The sequence below is a fragment of the Convolutriloba macropyga genome, chromosome 8 (assembly GCF_964194025.1).
Source record: "Convolutriloba macropyga chromosome 8, txConMacr16.3, whole genome shotgun sequence".
In the NCBI taxonomy this organism is placed as follows: domain Eukaryota; kingdom Metazoa; phylum Xenacoelomorpha; order Acoela; family Convolutidae; genus Convolutriloba; species Convolutriloba macropyga.
In genome coordinates, this window is record NC_134475.1 from 49,736,584 (window position 1) to 49,748,645 (window position 12,062).

The window sequence follows — 12,062 nt, forward strand, 5'->3', positions numbered from 1 at the left end:
AAAAAAAATGAACATAGCTGGCAGATTGCCAGAAAATATCCGCAATAGATTCGTAGATCGGCAGTCTAAAAAAAACAGTAAAAAAGACAGACCAATAAAAATCGTCTTTTCATTGAAGGCTGATCTGTTATATTTTGATTAAAAATCTGTATAAGTTATTGATGCCTCTATTAGCTGATTTCAAATAACCTTCATTTAGAGTGATACACATCTATTTGACCTTATCTCTTTGAATTAAAGTAAATAAAAGAGTCAATTTCAAAGTGAGGAGGACATTTTTGAGAGTGAGGTAAGTCAAATGTGACCAAAAATTTAATCACGCGCATGAACAAAAGAACTCGCTCCACTAAGAGCGAAAAATGACGTCACACATGCAATTCAGTTGAAATTGCATGAACGAATGAAAAAACATAGCAAAGTGCTGACGTACAATTCAAAGAATTTTCATTGACTAAACAGAAAAACTAGACCAAGAACGGACTATGAGTGAATTGAGAAAACCATTTTAAAAAAATCAGATCAACAAATAAGAAAAAAAAAACAGAAAATCAATGTCAAAATGCCGCAAGTGCACAAAAAAACCACCAGCGAGAAATGAAAATTCAATTCCAACAAAAAACTAGGCCTAGAATGAGCTGCGGATGGATTGGGGAAACCATTTAGAAAATTTGATCCAAAAAATCGAAAACACAGTAAAACTCAGAGTGAAATTGCCGCATGTGAACAAAAAACCACTACCGAGAAACCGAATTTTTGTTCAAACACCATTTTCTCACTCTACTTTAAAATTAGAGCGAAAAAAATTCACGCCGCAAAACCACTCGCTTTTTCGCTCCATTTCCTGTTTCGGCGTGACCAAAATCACTACTCCAATTTGACTGCAAAATTCATGAAAATGTGTGAACAGATCTTAAAAAAAACATAGCCGGAAGAATTCCGGAAACGACTCGAAGTGAAAATCCATTTAAACACTATCCAACTGCTCATCAAACAAAACGTGCCTTCACTAATTTATGATTATCTTGAAACAAAGTCATGAAACAAAAAAGTAAAAACAATAAAATCAAATCTGTTAAAATATAAAAAATCTGATCAAATTTTGTTATAAATTGAGATCCCGAAAAAACTATCTCCGCCAAAATAACTTCATCAAAACAACTAGTACTTACAAAAACCACTTACGTGATTTTTGAAAAAATACTTTAGGCTAAAATTATGAAAAAAAAGCTCTTAAAAACAACTTTCACTGAAAAAAAAAAGCTCTTAAAAACAACTTTCACTGAAGTTACAAAATTTTTTAATATTTCAAAAACATATAAATCTAAAGAAAAATTCCCTTCAACCAATAGGGTATCCAGATGCTCGCAAAACAAAAGTCAAGTCATAATAGGCACAGAAACTTAGCTAAAAACAGAAATGAAAAATTGCAAAAAATTAAGAAAAATAGTTCCAATTTTCGCCATTTTTTTTGTCATATTTCTCAACAAAAAAATGATTCTTACCCACAAAACTGTAACCAATTGTTATCATAAAACTGCTCACGTAGAAGGGGTTTCTTCAGTACCCATTTGAGCCACTAAAACAAAATAATCGTAAAAAAAAACGCAAAAATTAGCCCGAAAATCAGCAAAATACATTAAAAACCTCCGAATTATCATAAAAATTATATTAATTTCCAGAAACCTTCAAACCACTACCGAAACCAGCCTAAAATTAAAACAAAATCATAACCCAACCTCTTATCCAAAATAAATGAAAAAACTGCTTTAAAATGCCGCACGTGAACAAAAAAATTTCGCTCGCTTAGAGAAAATTTTTTCACACATCAATTTTTCGCTCTCTCAAAAACAGCGGTATGAACAATAACCACTCTCTTTTCGCTCCGCTCTTCAATTTTGTTCACTACCAAAATCACTCCAAATTTTTTCACGCGTTTCATTTCCCGCTTCAAAAATCACTCCAATAAAATTGATTAAAAAAAACATAGCAGGACAAGTCCTGGCGTACAATTCAAAGAATTTTCATTGACTAAACAGAAAACTGAACCAAGAACGGACTGTGAATGGATTGGGAAAACCATATAGAAAAAAATCCGATCCAAAAAATCGAAAAAACTGTAAAAATCAAAGTGAAATTGCCGCATGTGAACAAAAAACCACTAGCGAGAAAACTAATTTTTGTTCAAACACCGTTTTCGCACTCTACTTTCAATTTAGAGCAAAAAATTTCACGCCGCAAAACCACTCTCTTTTTCGCTCCACTTCCTGTTTCGGCGTGACCAAAATCACTAATCCAATTTGACTCCAAAAATCATGAAAATGTGTGAACAGATCTTAAAAAAAAAGACAGCGCCCCAATACAATTCAAATTCTTTGAATTGTAAAAAAGTGGCTGTGACGTCATATGGTCGTAACAAAAATCATGACGACGAAATAAAAAAAAACCAGGAGAAGGCCAATAATAGCCCCAGCTATTGCTGTGAGGCTATTAAAAAGCAGTATTGGCTTCTTAAGCTACATTAGGACAATTGTGAAATAATTTCCAAGTGAGCAATTTATCCCTAATTTTTGCGTGACAAGTTTGATATGATACTGTTGCTACAGATTTTGCTAGCGACAAATCAACAAGGCTCACAGACTCTCGGCCATTGCTGATTTACAGCCCACAGATTAATTGAAATTTGTATTATATTTAATTCTAACGTTACTACGAATCATTATTTTCAGCTGGACAGTGTTCAGCATCAAGTTATTATTAAGTATCTCACCGTAGTATGCATCTTGCATTAATTCAGTCATCTCGTTCCTGCTCTCATTTGTTGCAGCCCAGTCCTAAATACATCAATAATCACTTAGGTATTGGTCAAAAATCTCAAGAACTGACATATCAATGCATGTTACTTTATCATTTAGATTGAGCACCAACAAACACAAATGGTCTTATTAGTCAGCTACTTAATTTAAGGGACACGTAAATGCATGAAAACGAATTCGAAAATGGCTTCGATTGAACCGGACTCGTCGATTGGACCGCAGATAAGATTACAAAACTGAAATTAAGTATAATTTTATTTAAATATGCAATTTTTTCTGCCCATAAAGTTCAGACGCCAGCACATTTTCAAATTAAATTTGCAAGAATTCAACGCTTTGACATGTCTGGTTGACCTCGATTTTGTCTTGGTTTTCAATTTTATGGAACAGGAGACACGTACCTTGAATTGTCCATCTTCTTTTGCATAAGATACGAGGAATATGTCAACAGGGAGGAGAGAGGAGCTCAAGAGTGCCACTAGCAGTCCCAGAACACATACAATGAAAGATCCACATTCTCTCCTCTTTCGACTGGCAAAGTATTGCACAAACACAACACACGCCAGAAATTCAACCTGAGCAAGCAAAAATTCCTTAACATCATTATAAACTCTCTATAGGGGTAAATTAGCATTAATATAAGTTAGGCTTCCGTTCTATTTTACTTGAATGATTGAGGGGATCATACACAATTATAATACGCATCTAACATATGTACAAAGACGGAAGCGCTAATGAGTTTAACGAGTTGAAATAGGGCAAAGCATAAGACAAAGGCGGAATATCCGCCGAAATACTGAAAGGAATTTCTACGAATTTTCTTTAATCTATTCGTAATGATTCAAACATCTGTCTTCCTAGAGAATGGAAAAAACGCGATTTTACACACGGTACGAAAGAGAAGGAGCAAAACAAGACCCAAATAATTATATGGATTGCCATATTCAAAGCGATGACCGAAGCCCTCGCGTATATCTTATATACAGCAGAACAACATTTGTTTTTGCGCGTAATATTCAAGGAGGACAGCAATTTAAAACCCCCGAGCCGATATTGAATAAACACTAAAAGACTATCAATGCTACTACATAGCTTTGTAGACTTTGAGAAGCCTTTGATTGAATAGGAACAATAGGAGAGCATGCGGCAAATTCTCCCCCATGACCCAACCCTTGAACTCGACCAGGCCAAAGAGAAGGCGGCGATGACACGGCTCGAGATTTTTTTTAAAACTTTGATTGTGTAGAAAAGGCACGCAATGTGCTCCAAAAACAGCTTCCTCGTACTAAAACTTATTACCACCACAAATATTATTCAATTAAAAATGGGAGTACCAGCAGTCCATTATAACAAAACTTGTGTTGTTGAAGGAGATGAACTGTCGCCCCTCCTTTTTACAATTTCTAGCCGATCTTGCACGACGCATTATATCATGAAACGAACGCGGCTTCCTACGCAGATGACGTAGAGTTCGGACTCAATAAAATTCATGTACTCCAGAAAACTCTGGAAACAAAGGAAGTTTGTTACTTAACAGTGCACTAACAGCCAATATATCGGAAACAAAAATTATCAAATTTCGCAGAGGACTATACTGGAACTCGTGACCACTTGAAACAAAATGGACCTGTTTTGAATCTATTTATCTCCAAAATATCTGGACTGCCTAATTGACTAGGCCGCGGGGAAGCATTCTCTTTAGTACTAAAGATATTCCTACAAATGTCTCTTGATTCAGCCTCAAATATCTTCAGTACAAAAACAACCATCGCAGGGGACCTATACTTTGCAACATTAAGAAACAAACTCGAAGAAATATGGCATCAATATAGAGACGTCTCCCACCGATAAACATAAGATATTTCCTAACAAATTCCTAAATACGCGGAATTTGACAAATCACATAATTGACATTTAAAACTTACGGAACTTTGGTCCAACTCTTCAGAGGCTTTTAACTGACCTCATAGATAAACCCTTCTGAGGGATATCCGAACACAACACGCAACATGCTACGAAGGCACTGTTAACATGCTGAGATATATTAACTAGCTTTTTTATACGACTGACAGCGTCATTTTGGACTTATTGGCTATTCCCTGTCCACTGCTGCTACTGCACACTACGATTCGTATCTCTATTGCATTTGCCTTTTTGTAAATGAACTTCACGGTTGCCAAGTTTTTTTTTAGAGAATCCGACCTCAATGTTCTTACAACTCCAAGTTTTTCTCTTTCAATAAGAAAACTAGATGGCGACATTTAATTAGAATGGTTTCTAATGATACCCGTCGAAAATAGTTTTGCTCCTGATGATCTTAAAATGAATCCGCTAGATTGTTTATTGGACCATCTGGTTTTGAAGCAACCAAAAACCTGTTATCATATGTGCTCCCAGCATGTGCTTTCAAAAATTAATACCAGCGACTCAGAAAGCGACGCAATAATAATATGCATCGGTACTGTCTCCTTGCAGCTGAATAGAAAATCAAAATTGTAATCTTTCAAGAGCTTATTAAATTTTTTTTTGTAATCTTTCAAGAGCTTATTAACTATCATGGGGAAATGTACACAATATATATATGAATCTGATTTCCAAGCACCTGAAAAGCGTGAAGAAAAGTTCAGTCTGTCCATGGTCAGAAGGTAACTTAAGGCCGCTTCAAGTCTCTTAAAAAATTCTGCAGGTTTTTCATTATATCTACACAATAATAAAAATGAAACGGATATCAGCAAACTCAACAGATGGCAAATTCAGATAAACCAATTTATAGTTTAATTCACGTCCCACCAATTGCATTTATAAACACTTCATCAAAGAGGCCCTCCATCCTGAACACAAAAATTTCATCAAAATTTCTCGCAAAAGAAAAACGCCTTCAATGAGGCCTTTTCACAGTAGTTAAATTGATAGCAAGAATTTTGAAATGTACGAATTCTGGAAAATCATTTGCTTAAATTCTTAACAGCATTCTTTGTGCGGAATCAAGAAGTAGAATTTAGTATTTGAAAACAATCCACCGAGCATAGAGACAGGCATATAAAACTCTAACCGGTATATAAAAATATCCAATTTTAGGACTCACGCAAATACCAACAATCGATAATAGCAGTAAATCCTCCAATGTCGAACAACTGAGCTCCTTTGTTTCTATGTTTCAGGACTATTGCATACTTTTAAGTGATCCTTGAAGAAGTTATCCTTTCTAACTATTAATCCAAGGTAATTTCTCAGCCAGGACTAGGTTAAATAAAACAAGCAATAGTCTTTTCTCAGATAAAATTTTTAACGAATGCCAATAAATGTGTGCAAACATTAGAACCATGAAAACTACTTACCACAAACACAACTGAGAAAGGGATCCAGGTGGCTGCTAGAACACTGTTCGGTATAATCATGACATGCAATCTGAAAAACGCAAATTCCTAATAAGTTTCGATTCCGATATATTCAGTTTTAGCTGTCACATTACGGATTACCACACTCATTTCAAATTGGGCACGTTGCAATATCAAGTTTTTGTTTCTTTAGAATTGGTGGAAACAATTCGGTTTTTGAGAGAAAATATTTATCACGTCTGGCAAATTAACTTGTTGTCTTTTCATTTTCTGCTCGAATGCTTTTAAACGTGCTTCATGTGTTTGTACATTACATGGTTGCATTTTTTCAAACCGCAAGAAAGCAGTTAATATTTTTTAAGACAAACGCTATTTGTTCATTAATTACGTGTTTTTGTTACTTTGACCGTTTTTGTAGCTTCTTTGTTTTATGACATAGGCTCAATGACAGGTTTCATTAGGTCTCTAGTGAAGTATAAGACTTTACTGAATGACTGAAATTCGGATCTGACGGTTTTCAACGATTTTGACACCAACTGTTTAAAAAAAATTAACGCTGACAAAGCTTCTATAAACGCGGATATGATAACTCTCTTCTTAATTTGCTTCTACCTTTTCTATCTTTTTAGAAGCGGCTGTGTAGGTGCTAGTGCCAAGTGCTATATTGTATGAAGACGAGTTATCGTTGCAATATCCTTTCTAATAAAGGCTTTTAATTGCAAGTTTTTGCTAAGTGCTATTCGGAGCGCGGGTTCGGTAAAAACGCTCTTTTTCTGCTACAAGTTTTCAATTCAAGTAATTTAGTAAGCAACTGAACTGTACTGAGCAGAATCGTCTGTCTGAATTTCAAGATAATAAATGCGTGCTGTATGAATTTACAAAAGTCTTTTTCAACCAATCAAAATTTAGCATCGTCATATTACGGCTCTTCAGAAAAAGCGGAGGCGATGGGTTTCGAACCTTTAATCTTATGATTATAAACAGGGTTGTCTAGTGTGCTGTGCCAAGTGGGTCTTGATTAGTGGTATTGTCAAAGTCAAGGAATTTACTGGGTGAATTGAGTATAAATGAAAAGCAACATCAATAGTGGTTTGTTCTAAGTTTTTATTGAGTATTCCAGATCAAAATGCTGAAAGTTTACTTTGTGTTTGCTCTTATTTGGCCTCTTGTTTTCTCATCTGATGTATGCGAAGAAATTGAGCTGGGGAACGCGACTGCTGTATGTTGTGAAAAGAATACTACATTTCGCGTTGGCCAAGTGGATGTGAGTTTCGTGCCATATCGCAGCCATATTTGTCCAGTTGGTGATGGAGGGATTGGTGATTTGTGTCCTCGATTCTTGCCAAGTCTTTCAATGATGTTCGTGTTGGTCGTGGCAGGCGTAGTACTCATGCAGTAGAAAAATAAAATCGTGCAGTTTTTGTAGAAAAAGATTAAAAATGTCTGATTACGTAGTGGTGAGGCTCGATTTGAAGATTTAGGGCCTCCTGACCGCCCACAACTCTCCTTAAGTGAGGCATAAGTCTGCTTCGTCTTGGTATGAGGGCTGTTTTTCTCAGGACGTCCAGGTTCGTGGGCTCGCCCTGCCAAACGTATGTAATTTGCACGTAAGTGCGGTAAATGGGCGTCTCTGGTATGCCCATTTTTATTAGCAGGGCGAGCCTCCCGTCGAAGGAGAAGAGTTGTGGGGGGTCAGGCTGATAGTTCATTTGTTTTGTTTTCTTCGCTGCCGTTTTCTTCGCTGTTAAAAATAAAAGTGGAACTGAATAGATAAAGTGATGAATAGTTTCTTTTTCTTCTGAGTAAGGTTAGAGTGGGAGGCCGTTCATTAGATTTTGTATCAGTGAGGCAGTTGTTTGATAATCTCTTCGGGTTTATTTGCATTTTTCCCAGGAAGATTAATGTAGTAGTGATCTGTCAAGTGTGGCAGTTCCATTTGCTCCACGTTGTGAGGGGAGTAAAGTAATGAAGTAAATCCCTCGGCATGGCAGTAAATGACAGTCACTAATGGAGTTTTCAGAAGTAATTCCCTCGGTATGGCAGTAATTGACAGTCACTAATGGAAGTTTTGGAGGAAAGTAAATTGAGAACAGTGTGATTGACTGCTCTAATGATAAAGTTATTCAGAATACGTTTACTGCGAAGAGGTCAAACTTTAATAGCGGCGTTATTCATCGACTGTTGGATCTTTTATCGAAGCTTTGCAAAAACGATTGTAATAACGAAGAGACGGGATATTCTGTTTTATCAAATTATGGACACTAAAAGGTTCGTTAATTACTTATAACAAATTAGGATTTCATAGGCTAGCATTAATATTTTTTTGTAATTTTAAACAGAATTATCGTGTTTAGAACGACACGAGGCAGACAAGATTTGCTAATCGAAATGAACGAGTTCAAACATCAGTACTACGATCGGAAAAAATTAATAAGTTTCGGATGGAAAGAAGTGGAAACAGTCGATGGGCGGGGTATAAATAGTTGGAACTCCTTAAAGAATAAGTTAACTATAGAAGGTAGAGGGGGACTGGTTAGAGAGAATGGTTGGCCAAAGGTACCATTGGCAATAAATAATGAAGAAATTGTGGGATTACAAGAAAGTTTAGTAGAAGGGTTCCGGGGCTGTAGAGATCAGGGCGATGTGTATAATTATGTTAGTAAATTAAAGTTGGAGAGTGGTGATAGCAGGTTGTATCAAGAAGTTGGGTCGTATGCTGGTTTGTGTAATTCAATAGGTTGGACGTTTTGTGTGGATGGTTTGATGAGTGGTGTTTTGCCTGATGGTTTTACTGGTGTAAGGAGAGATGCCATGGTACAATGGAATGAGTGGTGGACGGCGGCACATGTTGAGATTGGGGGTAATGATAGTGTTTCGAAAACGCCGTGTGGTGAGAAATTGTTTCTGATTTGTGGAAGTTATCAGACATCAAGGGATTTTAATAATGTTATGGGTACTCCGCAATATTTTATGGATTTAATTAAGAGGGATCCTTCTGCAAGTGGTTTGGGAAAGGATGTTTGGTTTTTCATTCCGACGAAAGATAATGTGTTGTGCCAGCCTTCGTTGTGTGCGCATGCTGTTTTAACTTTTACAAAAGGTTTGTCGTTAGTGACGGGCTGGGAGGCGCGTGATCAATCGAATCAAGTTGTTGTTGATCGGACTTTGGGATCGTTTGCTTATGGTGTGCGTAAAGGTGCGGTAAAAAGAATTGTAATATCAAATAAAAATAAAAAGGCAGTGTTAGACTGGGCGAAAGAAAGAGAAGTATCAACTGGTGGTGCTAGTGATGTGACTGAGCATGTGCAAAGTTTCGCTAATAGTGGTCTAATTTTAAAAACAAATAACAAACGAGGTAATCGAAGAAAATGGGGTGGGAAACGGGAAACGAAAACGCAATCGAACGAGAACGAGAATATTGTGTATTCGTTTCTTCCTCCAAAGGATCCTTCAATGGAATAAGTGAGTTGTTCGACTTTAATTTACATTTTTTTTAGGGTTGGAACTATACTGCCAGGTTTTTTTTTTACTTTTTTTTGAGGTTTTATTATTTCAAGCCCGTGCCCTTCCAACGTATTTTGAAAGGATTGTTTTTTGTTGATACTGGGCAATCGGTAAGGGTCCTGTCTGTGTTAGTTTGGTGTTGTTTTGAAAAAAAATGATGTTTCGTGAGTTTTTTGGGTCGTTATTTTGCACAGTCGTATGTAGTGTAAGCAATTAATATTTTGACTTTCAATCGCGTGCCCTTCGAAGTGATAGCAAGGTGGGATGTTAATTTTTGTTGATAATGGTTGGGAATAGATTGGTGAATAATAGTTTGCTATGTTAGGGGTGCTTGCTCATTGTGCTCACGAGTTATGACTCACGAGTAATTTTTTTTTTGGTCAGAAGTAAAAAAAAATAAATTGGTAAGAAATTAAAAATAAGAAGAGGAGGCGTTACATTTGAATAATTTGCGGTGTTTATAAAATAAGTACTACATTAAATTAATTGCGACTCATGAGAGAAAAGATTAAAAAAAAATATTTCGAATAATAAAAAAATTAAAGTAGTTTATGCAAGTCTAAGTGAATACACGGATGCCAACAGGGTCAAACTCAATGGGGTCGTCGTTGTCCATTTGAATAAAATCCCAGAATTGGTGGGTGAGTTGGGTGCCTTGGGATGAAGTAATGAAGTGGTAAATGTAGGTGTAGTATTCCCAGGTTGTGTAGAAAAAACATTTTTTCGTGAGAAGGCCTGTATGGGAGTGAGCCCAGATCACGATGGTTCCATTTTGTAATATGACATATTCATTGAAAAAACATTCCCTGTATTGGATTCCTACTTTCACGCAAACGTTGATGTTGTGGTTCGTGTGTAATTTTGGGGCGATGTCTTCTGGGCCGACGTAATTTCGGATTTGGTCCCAGATGCTTGTCATGATTTTTAAGAAAATTCAGAATTGCTAGGTTTTGAGATTTGGAAATATCAGGGAAAGAAAAAGTAAATATGGTTTTAAAAAAAGAAATTACAGGTCAAATTCGCCTTCTAAAAATTCTTCTTTGGTGTTTTGTAAGAAATTCAAAAAGGTAAGAAAATTTGGATGATCTGGTTCCAAAGTTATTTTTTTGTCTTGATTATTATCCAAGAAGTTAATCCAGAAGCATAAGGTGTTGCAGGGGAATATGAAGTATTCAGAAAAGACTGCAAGTTTTATATCAAAATCAGTAAGAAAGTAAGCATAAAGTGGAAATTGGGTTGGAATTGGAGAGATGTAAGGAATGGTGTCTTCTGATTGGTCAATTGTGGTGAAAGTTGGGGTTGGTGGATAAGACATGAGATAGGTTTTAATGGAATAGAAATGCAAATATTTGAGGAAATTTACATGGAGTCATCTGAGAATGGAATGGATGATGGGGGAGAAATTGGAATATAATTTAATTCAGTTGAATTGTGGTCTGATGTAGGGTCAGGGCTTTCGGGACTTTCAGAAATGGTTGGTTGCGATGGTTCTACTGCAACTGGTTCTCCTTCTGAGTTAAGATAGAAATTCACATTAATATAATTATTTCCCGATTGTATGCATTGTAGAATTGTTTGCCATACGGCTGATGTCTCATTCACTGTAAGGGGGATAAAAGAAATTGAATAAATATTGTTGACAATATTGTCCTGTTGCATGTTAATACTAATTATTGCTTCACGATCTGTAAAAAAGGCAATGCTGTATTCAGTAATATAAGCTGGCTGGCCGTTGAATGTAGTGTTAATGCGCGGCTCAACTTTAATTCTGAAGTGATATACTGGATTCATTATAAAATGTTTGAAATAGTGCAAAAGGTAAAATTTTAGTTGTAGGAAAATTGTTTAAGTTGTTTGAAATAAATTCCAAGTTTCTATCCGCGAAGAAATTGTAATAGGTTGAGAGAATGAACAGTTAGCAATGAAGAGTGTTGCTGGTAGTTAGCATGCAGAAGGTAGTTTGAATGATTGATAGTGTTGCGGGGGAAGTGGGGGAAATTTGACATTTTGATTAATTGGGATTGTGGGGAATTATCCCTGGTTGGATTGATTAGTGTTCCATTATAGGCTGTCATTGTGATTGATGGACAGTTCGCCTTCCGGGTTAATGGATTTCCTTCTTTTTCATGTTTGACAGATAATTGATAAGTTTCCTTTGGGAGTTGCATCTTATTACTCCGTTGTTTAGTGCGTCAACATAGATTCTTTTTTAAAAATAAATTCGTCGCTGGATAAAAAGGTAGGCAGCAAATCCCCGCCTTTAACAATGGAGGTTTAAGGGGAATTGCTCTGTAATTTTTCCTTGTTGATTTTTCTCAAAGAATAATTGCAAGTAATGAAAATTTCGGTTTAATACTCGAGTAATATCAAAATTTTTGAATTAAGTTTTCGCAAATATAATGGTAGG

The 12,062-nt window shown here is 36.1% G+C and overlaps 2 protein-coding genes across 4 annotated transcripts in view; one reads left to right on the plus strand and one right to left on the minus strand.

Moving 5' to 3' along the window:
- LOC142344796 (sphingosine-1-phosphate phosphatase 2-like) overlaps positions 1-12,062 on the plus strand; it is a 425,673-nt gene that overhangs the window by 191,883 nt on the left and 221,728 nt on the right. Inside the window, exon 1 of one of the 3 annotated variants that reach the window (XM_075396744.1) lies at positions 5,324-5,333. The exons of the other annotated variants lie outside the window; for them this stretch is intronic. The gene's annotated coding sequence lies outside the window, so the exon portion shown is untranslated. Of the gene's footprint in view, positions 1-5,323; positions 5,334-12,062 lie in introns of those variants that run through there. 3 annotated transcript variants of the gene reach the window in all.
- The window catches only part of LOC142344795 (putative lysosomal cobalamin transporter), a 358,318-nt gene that overhangs the window by 50,210 nt on the left and 296,046 nt on the right, over positions 1-12,062 (minus strand). The window contains exons 2-4 of the mRNA XM_075396741.1: positions 6,152-6,223; positions 3,215-3,388; positions 2,768-2,831 (exon numbers count right to left, since the gene is read on the minus strand). Coding sequence (XP_075252856.1) covers positions 2,768-2,831; positions 3,215-3,388; positions 6,152-6,211 — 298 coding nt within the window. The 5' untranslated portion in view covers positions 6,212-6,223. The remainder of the gene's footprint in view (positions 1-2,767; positions 2,832-3,214; positions 3,389-6,151; positions 6,224-12,062) is intronic.